Source organism: Vombatus ursinus, unplaced genomic scaffold (genome assembly GCF_900497805.2).
Source record: "Vombatus ursinus unplaced genomic scaffold, bare-nosed wombat genome assembly UNPS02003292.1, whole genome shotgun sequence".
NCBI lineage: Eukaryota > Metazoa > Chordata > Mammalia > Diprotodontia > Vombatidae > Vombatus > Vombatus ursinus.
Genome location: NW_020943070.1, coordinates 7,848,475 through 7,865,024, shown reverse-complemented (window position 1 = coordinate 7,865,024; position 16,550 = coordinate 7,848,475). Strand labels below are relative to the sequence as shown.

At 41.4% G+C, this 16,550-nt stretch overlaps 1 protein-coding gene across 1 annotated transcript in view; it reads right to left on the bottom strand.

Moving 5' to 3' along the window:
• The window catches only part of LARGE1 (LARGE xylosyl- and glucuronyltransferase 1), a 608,081-nt gene that overhangs the window by 321,445 nt on the left and 270,086 nt on the right, over positions 1-16,550 (bottom strand). The window contains exon 3 of the mRNA XM_027873579.1: positions 3,039-3,340. Within this exon, the coding sequence (XP_027729380.1) occupies positions 3,039-3,340 (302 nt within the window). The remainder of the gene's footprint in view (positions 1-3,038; positions 3,341-16,550) is intronic.

Below are 16,550 nucleotides of genomic sequence, written 5' to 3'. Positions count from 1 at the left end.
TGATTTCTACTCCTTTCTTGAAATAAACTTTTTTGTTTTCTTTTAATTACACCCCCTGATACACACATCTTAAGTAGTGCTTTGGGTGGGTGGGAGCCATTATGACTCAGAAACTCTTGGGGTGGGGAGGAAGAATCCCCACGGGGAGAATTCCACTCATTTGCAGCTTTTCCCTGACACCCACTTTCAAGTGACAGAAAAAGGGCTGAGGCTGCTTGCTCTTGGCAGAAGAAGGCAGAGGAATGATGAAAGTTTTGCCCAGCCTTGGAAAGCCATTCCTGAGCACACCATACTACTCCTGCCCTTGGCATTCCAGGCCCTCCCCAATCTGACTCCAACCTACCTTTCCAACTTTATCAACGATTGCTTTTCCACCTGAAATCTCTACTCCTGCCAGGCTGGCTTCTATACTGGTCCCACAACACAGAATCCCATTTCCAAAATTTTTGTTCATATTGTTTCCTCAACAAACTCAAAAAATATCCTCTTCCTTTCTCCAACTATCCAGATCCTACCATAGTAAGAAGAGTACTGGCCCTAAAGTCAGGGGCCCTGAGTTCAAATTCTGACTCTCAGCTTTACTAGCTGTGCCACTTTGGGCAAATAACATCATCTCTCTGAGCCTCAGTTTTCTTATCTGTAAAGTAGGGCCAATGTAATTTTTCTCTAGTGAACAACAGGGTTCTTCTGAGAAGGGCACTTTCTAAATCTGAAGGCACCACAGGAATGTGATCTGATATTAGCAATACCTAGCTTTCAAGGTTCAGCTCCAGTTCTACCTTCCGTTCACCTCTGGTGAATCCAATCTAATTCACTTTATCTGTCATTTAACCACATACAATCTTATAGTCTGTCTCTGTTTCTGTATCTCGGTGTCTCTCTCTGAGTCTCTATCTCTCCTCTCCTGTCTCTTTCTGTTTCTCCTTCTCTGTCTCTCTACCCCACCTCCCTTCTTCCCTCCCTCTTGAACTTTTTAAAAAAAAATGGACATTTTTTAAACTTATACTCAATCTGAGACATAACCTTATCTCCCCAAGCAACAAAGCCTCTTGACATCAGCAACCTTTTTCTTCTATTCAAATTCAAATCCTTCCTATTCCTTCTATTCAAAATTCAGCTGCAAACATTGGCTGCAGGGCTCTGAGCTCTGCACAGGGGAAAAGAAAGATGAAAAAAAAAATACAGAACATGTCCTGCCTTCAAAGTGCTTACATTCCCTTAGGGTCTATATAATAAATAAATAGATTTGAAAATGGAAGAAAATTAGAGTGTAGTGAAAGGACTAGCAACGAAGAGGATATGGAAGGGTCTCATGTAGGTAGAAACATCTGAGATGAGCCTTGAAGTAGGTGAACAATTTTAAGAGACAAAAGGGAGAAGGGAGGGCATTGTAGGCATGGTGAGGGTGGGGGGTGGGGAGACAGATCATGGCAAAGGCAAAAACGCTGTAGATGGAAGACTGAGTTTGGGGAATAATATGTGAGACAATTGGACTTCAACATGGAGTGCCTGAAGAGAAGTAATGTGGAAAAAAGTCCAGAGAAAAAAGAGTCTGGAAGCAGATCTTGAAGAGCAATAATAATAATAATAATAATGTGTATATATATGTATGCATGTACATACATAAATACACATACTGTGTAGAGAGAGAAGGAGGAGGAGGAGGTGGCAGCAGCAGCCACCCTAGGACAGAATCTCATGGGACATCAATGCTTAGGTGGTTAGTACTATGCACTCCCCTTGTAAGAAGTGGTCATTAAACATTTATTAATCAAATTGGATGTTAGTCAGAAACTATCAGTGGGCCCTATTGTAGTATGAGAGACCTTGCCCTGGGCAACTTGGACAATGTGGATAACTTGTCTGAGATGACTTTGTTTCCAGGTCAAGGAATGGTGCCACTGAGAAGGTATTGTACAACTATCTTATCTCTAACCACAAAAGCCCAGAATGACAAACACACATCACCTTGGATTTGGAGGAGAATTCTGAGACCAAAAAGTCTAAGTCACGGCCAGAAAGGAGACTTGTATACCACATCGTTGACTAGTGGCCATGATGTATCCAAGAGAGGACTTGAGCATGAGTATTTCTAGCTTAGAGCCCAGCTCTCTATCCACCATGACACGTTGTCTTCATTCATAAGATGAGGTGGGGTAGGGTTGGGTTAGATGAGCTCTCAAGTATCCATCAGCTCTAAAGGCCTGATCCATGGGGAGTTTCAAAGCCTAGCCCAGGGGAAAAGCAGCCTTCTGATAGCAGCCCCCCAACATAATTGGCATGAGTACCAGGAGACCTGGGTTCTAATCCTTACTCTGATTGAACCACCATGCGACTTTGGGCAAGTCATTTCTCTGGACTTTGGTCTCCTCACGAGCACAGTGCCCAAAGGAGGAATAAAATAAAATAACCAGACAGACAAATAGATAGACAGACAGATAGATAGATAGATAGATAGATAGATAGATAGATAGATAGGTAGATAGGTAGGTAGATAGGTAGATAGATAGGTAGGTGGATGGGTGAATGGGTGGAAAGATAAACAAATAAATAAGAAATAGGTGAATAAAAGAATATATAAGTAAGAAATATAAAATGTATGACTACAAAGATAAATAAGTAAAATGGTAAATAAAAGATAAGAAATATAAAATGAATGAATAGAAAGATAAATGAGCAAATAGGTAAATAAAAGAATAGGTAAATAAGGAATATAAAATTAATGAATAGAAAGATACATTGATAGATACACTGATAGACAGATAGATAGACTGATAGATAGAGAGATGGATAAGAAATAGGTGAATAAAAGAATACATAAATATGGAATAACAATGGATGAATAGAAAGATAAATAAACAAATAGGTAAATAAAAGAATAGGTAAATAAGGAATATAAAATTAATGAATAGAAAGATAGATACATTGATAGCCAGATGGATAGATAGATAGATAGACAGACAGACAGACAGAGTTGAACTGAGATACTCTCAGGTTTCTTTCACTTTCGATATTCCCTATCTCTGGACTCTCTTTACCTCACACTTTTCCACTGCTGGTTGCTGCCCACACTCGGAGCTGTTGCCAGCCACGATGCCAGCCCTGAGGTTCTCGCTGTCACCCGTCCCTTCTTCCATTGAATAGGTTCTGGAGTGGTTGCTGCGGCGGTGGGATTGGTTCCGGCTTTGTGCCAGGCTGAGCTGCTTGCGCAGGACCCGGTTCTCCTCTTCCACCTCTCGCATGCGCACCTCCAGGCTCTCTCGCTCTCGCTGACTTGAGGCAGTGTACCGTGGACTGTGGGGCTGGGATTCAAGTGGAGACAGTGACACTGGCTTCCCATCTGCAGTTGGAAGAGACAGAGGAAGTGTTAACACACACACACACACGCACACACAGGCACGCATGCACGCTCTCTTCCCTTCCCTAACATCCATTAGGACCCAGCAAGGCTCATTTTATGTTCAAGTTTTAACTGAAAGCAGATGGAAACTTAGTCAGAAATGAACAGAACCAGATTGAACTGGGAGCAGAGTTAAGGACAGAAGGATTTACTAGAGTGATAAAAATTAATATGCTGTTCAGAAAAGGCAATCACGAAGCCATCTTCCCTAATCAAATCTATTGTTTTCCCTCCTCCATATATTTGGAATGTTTCAACACAAAACGCTCCATCAAGTCAATGACCCAATTGAACACATACATTTTCTTTCTCTCTCTGTCTCTCTCTGTCTCTCTGTCTCTCTCTCTCTCTCTCACACACACACACAGAAGCCTCATTTCTTAGAAGAGAGAATGCAATAAAGGATGGAAATATTAAAAAAAAAAAAACTGTACTCAGCCTCTAAGGTCATTCTTATCAGGTAGCATTTTGATAACCAAAAAGATTTCTCTCCTTCAAGCAACTGAAATGCCACCCGGTGTTGCAGAAAACCTACTTGTCCTAGAGAAAGGACCTAGTTTTTTGCCACCTAACTACCTTTGTGATCTCAAACAAGCTACTTATCCTCAGTGAACCTCAGCTTCTTCATCTGAAAAACGGGGGAGTTTTGCTAGATGACCTCTGAGTCCCTTCTAGCTCTAAATCTGTATTCCTTGCACAAACCATTCAAACTCCCTGGCTTTCAGGCTTCTCATCTGTAAAAATGAGGAACGGCAAGGAAAATGAGGGTGGTACTGCACTAAGTGGATTTGAAGGTCCTTTCCAGCTCTAAGTCTGTGAAACTGCTTTTGTGACCTTGGAGAGATCATTTCAATTCTTTGGACCTCAGTTTCCTCCTTTGTCAAATGGGGGGTGGGAGGAGAGAGAAAGATTTAGTTCTAGACCAATGATCAGCCAGGACCTCATCTAGGAAAGCTTTCTTGATTCCTCTGCTGAAATCAATAAGGTTGGTTACTTTCCATACACCATGCTTACATTGGGAACATAAATATAAAATTGAGACAAATCCTGCCTTCGGGGAACTTAAATTCTACTAATGGGGAAAAGAAGTGATGACTCTTTCTTTGAATATCCACTAGCTCTCTTTCTCTGATCTCCATCATCAAACAAATATTAAGTACCCACCATATGCATGTTAGTGGACTGGATATTGGAGGAGATACAGAGATTTCTGGCACCTGTCACATGTTACCTTCTATAATGGTTAGGGTGTTGGTGAGTGTTCATAATTATTGTTAATAGAATCAACTCCCAAATATACAATCCTTTAAGTAATATCTCATTTACCTTGAGAGACTGTATATTCCTTGAGGGTGGCAAATGGAGCTTCTCCATCTTCCTATTGAAAATAGCACCCTACACATAGTCTGCAGCTAAGGTAGGGGTTAACAAAGTGTCTTCTATAGAAATGTTGAGGTTCTATAAGATTTCTTGATAGATGTGACTACATAAACTAATTTTTCAGTGATTCCAGTTATCCACAAAGAAGGTAAGCTCCTTGAGGGCAAGGACTGTTTTCATTCGGCTTTGTATTCTGAGCACATCTTGCCTGCATATTGTTGTTGTCATTTCCTTCAGTCTTATCTGATTCTTCATGACCCCATTTGAGGTTTTCTTGGCAGAGATACTAGAGTGATTTGCCATTTCACTCTCCACTCATTTTATAGAGGAAGAAACTGAGGCAAACAGGGTTAAGTGAATTGCCCAGGGTTATACAGCTAGTAAGTGTCGAGGGTCAGATTTGAACTCAAGTCTTCCTGACTCCAAGTCCAGCATTTGATCCACCGCACCACCTACCTGCCCTTGCCTCTATATGGTAGGCAGTTAATACTTGTTGAATTTAACTTAATTATTACAGTCAAATGAGTACAAAGGAAAGAGACATATGCTCACCAAAGGCACATGGAGTATTTTGTCCTAAGCAGAATCCACATGGCAGTAAGATTCCCTATAGGTGTTGCAGTCTTCCAGATATTTCTGTTTGTAAATGACATTGGACTGGTTGAATCAAGCCCTCCTTGATGAGATTCATAATTACTCGAAAGCCATCTGTTTAACCATCCATATAGTTTAAAACAAACAGATGACAAATGCCTACTGCCCAGATGATTACATATAGTTGGCCAAGCAGCCCACTGAGTCGGTGCCTCCATACATATGTCTTGGGCAGGAAATGCAGATGAACAAGCAACTCAGCCCAGAATTGAGTACTAAGAAACTAGGCTAAACTGCATTTGAAAAATCATGGAGCATTTTCAGATACTGCAGGCTGCTCCATAACACTCATAAAAAAGGCGTTTTTCATCCACTTGTTCTTATTGTGTGGATAGTTAAGCCAACTCTTTTTTCAATAGTTATTGATCTCATCTAGAGGTACTGCAATATTCTGGATTTTTATGAAAGTATGGAATGTATGTGTGTTTTTATACTTTAAATATTTATGTGTATATACATATGTGTGTATATGAATGAATGAATGAAAAATCATATATTAAACATTTACTATGGGTCAGATACTGTACTAAACATTAATATGCAAATAGAACTAAGCAAGACAACCTGCCCACAAGGAGTTTATACTCTAATAAGATGACTCACAGGAGAAGGAAGGGGACAGGAGCATGGCAGAGAATTAATATGGTGGCATATTTCTAGACAAGATAAGTAGAAAACTCACTTATCAAAGCCCAAGTTTTTAAGGGAAAGAGTCTGTTACAGTAGAAGAAGGCCAGAGGGCAGGCAAAACGCTTTGTGTGTATGTGTTTATGTATGTATATTCTCTTGAATTGGCAGCTAGGTAGTGTAGTAGATAAAAGTGCTGGGCCTCAAGTCAGAAGACTCATCTTTGTAAGTTCAAATCTGGCCTCAGACGCTTACTAGCTATGTGACCCTGGGTAAGCCACCTGTTTGCTTCAGTCTCTAAAATCTGTAAAACGAGCTGGAAAAGGAAATGGCAAACCACTCCAGTAACTTTGCCAAGAATACCCCAAATGGGGTCAGGAAAAGTCGGACGCCATTCAACAACAAAGTGACTTAAACATCCACAAGAAGGAAAAAAATTGGGTGAGGGGGAATGAACAACATCAATGAGCCTCTTGTCCAATCCATGGCAAGCAGTTAAATGGACAACCTCATAGAACTCATTCATTAGGATAGATACCTTTCATAGAATGCAAGCTCTGTGAGGGCAGGGCTTAACATTTTTGACTTTGGTCTCGATCACGTAGCACTGTGCCTGGCATATAGTAGGCATTTAGTGATTTTTGCCACATTGACTGTTGCGCAATGCACAACAGTTGGCTTTTGCCAAGTGTAAAGATCAGGCTAAGACGTTAGAATGGTCTGCCATTTCCTGCTCTAGTTCATTTCACAGATACTAACAAAGACTGCAAATTGGGTCTAGAAATAAGAAGGAAAGAACGAGCTCCTCGAGGGCAGGGATTGTTTTTGCCTCTCTTCGTTGCTGGTGTTGTTTGTCCTTTGTTTTTGAAGAGGACCAATGACATCATGGGTGACGTCTTGCCTTTTGAGTGTATCCCCACCACTTAGCACAGTGCTTGACAGTAAGCACTAAATAAATACTTGGTTGTTGACTTGACTCGAGTTGATTGGCTTGCCTATTGGGAAATAGAATGACCCCTTAACAATGTCAAACTTTCCTTGGAAACCAAAACTCATCATTTAAATACCATGATACTATTGGTCTCGTTTTATGGCCATGATTCATGGAGCAGAATCGTCTTCAAAGAATTCAACATGATGATCACTTGTAGATCAAATAGTCATATAAGGGAATATGATAAAGAATCAAAGGAAGGGACCCCACTGAAGAAAGTTTGAATAACATACATTATTATCACTGGACTAAAAACTTTATGAGGGGTTACTTCCTTTGCCCTTCCCCCAGCATCCAGCCCAAGGACTTTCACACAATCGGATTTAATGAGTGTCTCCTGAATGCCAAATCACTGAAAGGAAGCCACCTAGGCCCAGAAGTGACATAAAACTGCAATTTCACTCAGTTCTTACAGAAGGGGACGACCCACTCTTCATCTGTAGCTGACATTTTCTGAGTGGCTTCAAACATAAACACACCTTGCTAGAGTTTTCTATTTTCCTACCCTCCCGGCAAAGAATGCTCCTCCTTCCTGGACTCACAGTTTTCTTGCTTCGTGCATTGACCCTGCTGGGCTGCCAAACTGTCCGAGGAGAATTTCCCTGGGGCTCACAAAGCTTCAGGAGCAAAGGCAGGAATGAATCCCACGGGGAAGGTTTCACCTTCTGCTACCTGACCACGTGGGCCTCTCTTCGGAGCTTCTGATCTATCTTTGGGCCTTAAGATGTCAGGCTCTATTTTTCTCTTAATCAACTTGGGGTTAAATGCTGAAGTTCCTAGTGCTCACCTATCAAAGCAACAGACAGAAGTTAGTGAATCCCGTTGCTTGGGGACCACAAATCAGAGAATACAGCCAGGGAAGTTATGGGACACAATGAATCTGTAGGCAATGTGTATATTGTCCCATGACAAGCAAATCAGAAGATGTTTCTCTGGGTTTGGGGCACTCAAAGCACAACAAAACCATCCCATTTCCAGAAAGAGTGAAAAATAGGATATACCTATACTAGGCAGCTAGGTGGCATAGTAAACAGAGTGCTGTGTTTGGAGTCAAGAAGAAAGACTTGGGTTCAAATCTGGCCTCATAGACTTACTAGCTGTGTGACCCTGGGCAAGTCACTTAACCATTCTGTGCCTCAGTTTCCTCATCTGTAAAATGGAGATAAAATAGGACCTAGTAATGGTTGGAATAAAAGTTTCTTTAGGTACCTAGTAGCACCAAGGATATCTTCAGAAATTATAGTGAAGACTGGGTTTCCCAAACAGCATCAGTAGCTCCAAAAATTAATTCAGAGGCTGTGAACTTCATAAAGGTAGGGAGAAAAGGAGGAAGAGGAGGAGTAGGAAGAAGAGGAAAGAGAAAGAAGAGTATGAAAATCAAGGAGAAGAAAAAGAGGAAGGAAGAAAGGGAGGAAGGAGAAAAAAGTGGAAGGAGAAAGAAGACGAGGATGATAACAGTGACAAAATTAATCACCTTTATTTGCCTCAGTTTCCTCATCTGTAAAATGGGGATAATAATAGCACCTACCCTACATGATTGTTGTGAGAATCAAATGAAATTTTACATATATATAATGTGTGTGTATATATATATATATATACACATATACATGCATATATATATATATATACATATATATGTATAGCTGAGCACAGTGTCTGGCAAATAGTAGGAGTTTAATAAATGCTTATTCCCTTCTCTTCTGGATTGTGAATAATTTATCTCACCACTAAAAAGGAAAAGATGGGACTGAACTTCTTTTATGAAATGATTTTTATTTATATATTCTGTTGTTATACCACTTTCATTTCCCACTAGATCCCTCTTCCCACCCATCCTAGCCTCTGCAAAGAAGGGGAAGGGTCTTCTTATAACTATTCTTTAGAACCAGACTTGGTCATAATTATACCATTGCATGGAATGACTTCTAACATTCCGGCCAGATCCAGCACATGAAAAACGTGAGATTTGCAAATTTAGAGACATCTCCACTCCAAATGCTCACATGGACTATTTGTGCCTGACCTGTGGAAGAGTCTTCCAAGCTTACATTGCTCTGATCAGCCATAATCAGACACATTGTCTGTTGATTCCAACATAGTGAAGTCATCTTGGTCCTCTTTGAAAATGAAGGACAGCCAAACATATGACGAGTCTATGAAGTCTGGAATATAAGTGTCAGTCACCTCACTCCATCTCTCGCCAGGACTCCTCATTACTTCTCATTGCATGGTGCTTTCCACTTGGAAACAGAGTCTATTTATATCCAAAGGCATGTTCCTGACACCCACTGATCCATGGTTCACCCACTTTAAGTTTAAAATGTCAAACAAGACATTATTCAAATTCTCAGGTGACAACACTCTCCCTTCTCCCCAACAACACACACATACAAAAACGCCACCACAAATATGAAGTTATAGTCAGATTCCAGGCTCTGAAACCATTTGAGATGAATGTTCAGAATTAAGAATCAAAACATCTTACGGTTCCGAACAAAAAGGGTAAATTGGAAATCAGCCTCTGTACAGTCAAGTGACAGAGATGAGGGACTTGTCATCCAAAACACCCTAAATGTGGATCTGAATCAGTTCGTGCTCATTTGAATATCTCTGGATCTTTGAGGAATTAAATCCTCTGGGACACAGACAGTGAAAAGGAATAGAACTAGGGAACCAATCTCAAGGAAACAAAGTCTGGGGAGCTAAGAATTCTCTGAATTATCTCAAAGGCTGTTAAGGATGACAGGGTCTGCAAAAGGCCAATTCCCATCTGGGTGGAAGAAATTTGAATTCTGAGATGAGATAAACCAGAAAGGCAGGCCAGGTGGATATTGTTGGGGGGCTCTGGAGGGTAGAAATCTAAGGCGGCACGGAAAAGCTGGAAAACCTAATTCAGGAAGGGGGATTCAGGCCAAGATGAGGAGGCAAGATAAAAGGAGTGGTTGGGTTATGATCCATTTTTTCCTGCCCAACTTGTATCCCCAACGATGACATCTTTTCATAGTTAATGCTTGTGTTTCCCCAACCCTGCCCTTTATGGACTGATCATCAAAGTGAGGTCATGGGAAGGATTCATCGTTCTCCCCAGGACTCAGAAGATGTACCTCCCCCTGCTCCCTCCCCAGTCAGTCAACAAGCATTTTTTAAGAGTTTTTATGTGCCAGGCAGCATGCTAAGAACTGTGTATACAAAGAAAGGCAAATACAGTCTGTGTCCTCATATTCTAATGGAAGAGATAACATGCAAATAACTAGGTACATACAAGATATAAACAGAATAGATGGGGACCAGCAAAAGTAGTTCAAATCAGGCCTCAGATACTTACTAGCTGTGTGACTTTGGGCAAGTCACTTAATCTTAGTCTGCTTTAGTTTCCTCATCTGTAAAACGAGCTGGAGAAGGAAATGGCAAACCACTCCAGTATCTTTGTTAAGAAAACCCTTTGGACAGTATGGTCCATGAGGTCATGAAGAGTTGGACATGAATGACCTACTGAACAAAAATATCTCAGATGGCACATTATCTGCAAAATACTTCTCCCTGCCCCACCTTTGTTCATGTCATCCCTACATCTGGAATGGTCTAGAGGTCATGATCAAGTGTGGAATAACCATTGGTCAGGGATGTTGCAGAGAGGCTTCCTGTCTAGCTCCATTTTCAGATGAAGGAAAGAATAATATCCCCTCCTATCCATCACCACCACCATGTCTGCCTCCTCCTCCTCGTCTCCCACTCCCATAGCAGAGGTCTCAAACTGCAAGGAAAGTAGTAGAACACCTTCTTTAGAGGAAGTTTGGAAAAGGTAGTTACAAGGGCTGAACAGAGCAGCTGTCTTCCCTTGTAACAGTTACAGTAAGTTAGGCTAAATCAGAATTACATCATGCTCTTCTTCTAAAAAAAAAAGAAAAGAAAAGAAAAAAATACTTAATTTTGAGATTGTTTTCTGTGCTTGACAGACATAGTCCTCACACAAAAGGGAATAAAAGACAGAGTTCATGCAATAAACAGATAAGGTAATATGCTAAGAAAATATTTTCCATGCATGATGTCAAGAATGCCATGTGACTTTCTTAGCAAGTAAGTCATTTAAAGTTGTTGGGTCTCAGTTTCCTCATGTGTAAAATGAGGAGCTTGGACAACAAGACAACAGAGGCCCCTTCAGAGTGCAAATCTGTGATCCAATGACCTCTCTGGACCTCTGTTTCTTCATCTAAAAATGGTAGGGGTGGGGGAAGAATGGAAAGGAATTAGAGCCTATGACCTTTGAGATTATTCTAGATCTGAACAAATGATTCTATGAGCTCATAGGCCTCAGTTTACTCATCTGCTAAGTTATGTCATTGAATTCCATGACTTCTGAGCCAGCTCTAAATTTATTCTCCTATGACAACAATCACAATGAAGGTGACTATTAGTCACTTAACCTCCCACGAGATCCTTCAAGGGGGGTATTTCTGAAGATGTGCAGGCTCCATTTAAGACAGGAGGTTTTCTCTATGGGCTCCTCTGGCAGTCTGGTAAAGCCCATGGGCTCTTTCTCAAAAAATATTTTTAAATGCATAACTTATATAGGATTATAAAGGAAAAGAATAATATTGAAATGCAGGGATTTTTTTAAAATAAAATCACAGACCTTAGTTTGAGAACCCCTGATTTAAAAAACCTTTGACATTTGCCATATGATTTTTTTTCCTTCACTCATTCAATAAATATTTCATTTCTTTCCTGGATCCTCACCTGTCTCCTACCTCCCACATGTGGGTGTACTGCAGACCTCTAATCTAGGTCCACTTCTTTTCTGTCTCTCCCTTTTCTCCCTTAGTGATCTCATCTGTTTCCAGAGGTCTAATTAGCTCTTCTGATGTGTCCCTAATCTTTAGATCCAAAACTAATCTTTTCCTCATCTTCATGTCCAAGTTTTTATCTGACTTCACCATTTTTCTTCACTTGAGATTATTAGATTATGATAATAACAGAGAGAGGCCACTATAGGCAGATGGGGGGAGATGTGTGGAGCATTTGGCAGAATCTAAGAAGACTTCATGGTGGAAGTGTCTGGGCCTGGAAGCCTGAGTATGACATCCTCAGGTGGAGCCAGAGGGAGGAGGTCATTCCCAGTTTAGGGAATGATGAGAGAAAAATCAGACTGCACTAAAATGGGAGATGCTTCTAGGAGGTCATGAGCCAGTCTTCTGTGACTGCAGCCAAGAGTTGGCTACTTTCTGGTCTTGCTTTATCAGATGGTGGCCTAAAAACCTCTAATTTCATCTCCATCTGTCTAAAATTAATATGTGGATACAGTTCTAACCAGCCAGCTCACCGCCTTTTGGCGGCAGCATCGGGAATGAATATTTGATTTGATGAGCTTGTCAAACTGTCACGTCCCTCTGGTGTTGTGCCTTTCCACTGCTGTGGATGTGATCCAAGCTAATGCCCCTGTCTGTTCCCTGGTTCAGTCTACTCAGGGATGGCATGTGTATGAATGCCCTTGCTGGGATTCATCCAGGGGGATTCTGGTTCTGGTGGGTGGCATGGCTTAAATTGTTAGGCTGGAAGAAGAAGGAAGCAGAGAAGGGAAGGGAATAGAGGCAAGTTCTTGAAAGAATGAATGAATGAATGAGTGGGTGTTGAGTATTTATTATATCCCAAGAACTGTGCTAAGTGCTAGGGATAGAATTATAAAAAAAAAAGCATCAGATTTCCTGTCTTCAAGGAACTTATGTTCTAAAATAGAACACAACACATATGGAGGTGTTATGGCCAATGATGACTTGATCAGGGAAATCACAGGGACGGTGTGTGGAACCACAGAGTTATTGGTTGGCATGGTATTTCTAGCAATGTTAATATTAATTGGATTACTCTCTAAAGATCAAGATATGTGTATTTGTCTGTGTGTGTGTGAGATCATGTGTGTGCATATTTGTACATTTGTGATGGTGGTGGTGTGTGTGGGGTTCCAAATAGGAGCATGGCAGATGCCCTGAGAAAAGCATGGTTGGGTGAGGTCTTAAGCTGGCTAGCTTTGGGAAACTCATCAATCAGGAGTACAGAGCCCAAGAGTAGAAGATAAAGAATCTGGCAGATATGCAGTACAGCCAGATAGTATGAGAAGAAGATGGTGGGTGCTGGGAGGTAGAAACAGGCTTGGTCAGATATGGCAAACTCTCATCCATTTCAATGATAAAAAAGAGGACTGGATTGGATCTATAATAAGAAAATCACGGTTCAGATCCCATCTCTGACTCATGCTACCTATATGTCACCTCTCTAACCCTGTTTCCTTATTTGTAAAAGGAAGGAGTTAGACCTGTAGGGTCCCTGAGAGCTCTAGATCTTGATGATCATGAGCCTTTTTATATGCAAACATTTTTGCTCTTAGCAATGGGCAAAGAATAAATGGAATGAATGAGTAGTTCCCACAAATGGGGGGGGGTCAGTTTTTTTTTAAGGCAAAATTTTAGGGATTGTTGCTCTGGATCTCTTAAAAATAGTCCTTTCCAGTCAACTGCCAAGTCACTGAAATAAATGTTGACATTCCCACCCTAACAGTAAGACCATGCCCTCCTCTCCCTTCTTATCTCTTCTTTTTCCTATGGGTATTCCCAATTGCCACTTTAAGAGATTGGAATATGCTACCCCTTGTACATGATGAGTTTGGGTACAAGCAGAGGTGTGTGTGTGTGTGTGTGTGTGTGTGTGTGTGTGTGTGTGTGTGTGTATGTGTATACTATGTGTACCATCCAACTTAGAGGTCCATTGGGAGGACTAAATGATAGAATGTATATAAAGTGTTTTGTAAACCTTTTGGTGCCTTGGGTATATAGTCATATCTCATCATTGCCTGCAGGTGATGATGATTTTCCGAAGGCTATGCAAATAGATCACAAGTTCTGGAGCAGCCCACTGAGCTGGAGGGGCTTAGTTCATGGGACTGCAGAGGGATGATGTTGTCGGGGGACCAGCCTAGCTAACTTGAGACTTGCTCATCACCAGACTGACCAAAAGGGGACGAATTTCCCAAACTTGAAAGGTCACGAATGCCATCTATGAAGACACAAAGAACACGTTAGTATTCATGGAAGGTGTCTTCACATGAAATAAATTACAGACTATTGAAGTGTTGAAGTGTATGTACACACACACACACACACACACACACACACACACACACACACTTCAATAGATCCATAAACTTATTGGTGTTGGCGCTTCCTCCTCCACAACAGAGAGCCATCTTTCCATGTCTTCTCATCCTTTGCGATATTAGTTCATGTCTTTCTGTACCTATGCATGTATGCAAACATACATCCAAACTATGATTGTTGTTTGCCCTTCATTTTTGAAGAGCAATGACATCGTGGGGTGATATCTTGATCTGCACTTGAATTGGATTTAAGTGAGGCAGAGTAGCACAGGGTCTTTAGCCTCCCTCTTTCTTTGAGAGTCCTAGAAGTGCAGTAGCAAAGCAAGATTTAAGATGACTGGTGATGGCCCAGGATACAGTGGATGACCTTGGCATCTCTGATGTGTGACCAAGCTCTAAGCTGTCCGCAGCACCTGCTTCAGTTACCTTCATGGCCATTGGAACAAATTGTTGTCATCCACCCATTCCACTTGCTTGGGGTAGGTATTGCCCTAACTCACCAACTGTCGGCTACCCTTCACCTGCTTTAGCTCGTCATCAGTTTTGCCAGGGTGTGGCTGCTGCACATGCTGCAGTTTCTTGGAGTCATAGGTGAGAAGTGGGTGATGAGTGGACACCAAGGGTGGGTGAGCAGGTCTGAAAAGGGCTCAGCAAGCCCTCACACCAGAGGTACTAGTCTTCCCTGAACATCCCATATACCCCCACAAACATACTATTTTTTGTAATCAACATATAGATTAAAAAAAAGATATGTGATCTGTTCAAAGTGGGTACTCCTTCTAATAGCAGTGTTCACCTTATCCATACTTGTATATCCTATGTGACTCCCCTCTATGGACTCCTATAAATCATCCCCAGGGAGGAGGGGGGAGAATCACTTACTACTTCTATGACCTTGGTCAAAGCACATAAATTCCCTGGGCCTCAGTTTCCTCATTTGTAAAATGAGGAGGTAGTTCTAGATAGCTATTGAGGTCCCAACAACTATAGATCTATGATCTCGTGAATCCTCACAGACCTCAGGTTCCTTTGCTGTAAAATGAAGGGGCTGGTCTAGAGGACCTCTGCTTTCCCTTCCATTTGTACATCTGTGGATCCGATGATCCTTTGATGACTCAACCACCATCAGGTGGGTCTTGAGTTCCTTTGATTGTTCCCTAAATACCAATGGAGCATGTGGTCTCTCCATCAACCACCTCTCTCTCTCTTCCTAGGGGATGACCCCATTTTCCCCCATTCATGCATTTCTTTGACGACACCCTTTGTACCGCTCAAATAATCCAGCGATCTGTGCTCGCCTTGATGTGGATTTCCCTCTGATAATGCAGATCTTGCCTCTCCAAGCATTCCCTTCCAGGGTAACTCTTGTCTACATTCTCTATCAAGTTCACCATAGGGACTCTGCTCCATGAGCCCTTGCATGATTCCTAATATATGTAATTCTTTATTCATGATGTGTTTCAGCCTGTTCATGTTTACCATGTCCCTCTATGGGGCCCATTGTACGGTCATCAAGTTTAGTCCTTTAGATATCAGAGTATTCAATGACTCCCAGCTCAGACCACTACCAGCTCCCAAGGAAAGACATTCAACCTCACTGGGTCTCAATTTCCTCATGTGTAAAGTGACGGACAGAGACATACTTACTCAATGACCTCTAAAGTCCCTTCCAATTCTAAATATAATTCTGTCTCTAACCCTAAAACTATGAAGAGCACTGCTCTTAAAACAACAACCAAAATGGATAGAGCACTGGCCCTGGAGTCAAGAGGACCTGAGTTCAAATTTGGCCTCAGACACTTGACACTTAACTAGCTGTGTGACCCTAGGCAGGTCACTTAAATCTGGTTGCCTGGCAAAAAAAAAAAAAAAAACAGGACACAGATAAAAAAGGGGGAAAAAAATCTGGCCTTTGTTTCAAAGAAACTCTTCAGGATGATTAAGATATATACCATGCATGTTCAAATTCGCCAATATATTCATGATCTATCACAGGGACCAAAAATGTGAGAATCCCTCCAATGATACCAATCACAGTTCACTCACGTGCAACTGTCCTGTGTGACCCTGATAAATCTACCACTGAGGGAGGGGTCTATGCAGTACACAATTTCCCAAATACAATCAAATCCTCTCTTCCTCCTGCTCACTTCTAGGCCTAATTCACAGTCCATGTGAGATATCCTGAGAGTTGGGCTCTGTAGGTTATATAGATATATTATATATACATCAACATTTTATGAAGCCTGATTTAGTCAAAAGAACATTGGACTTGTAGACAAGAGACTTGGGGGAAAGCAGAACCTGACCAAATGTGAGCTATGCCAGATCCTTATCTGCTGAGC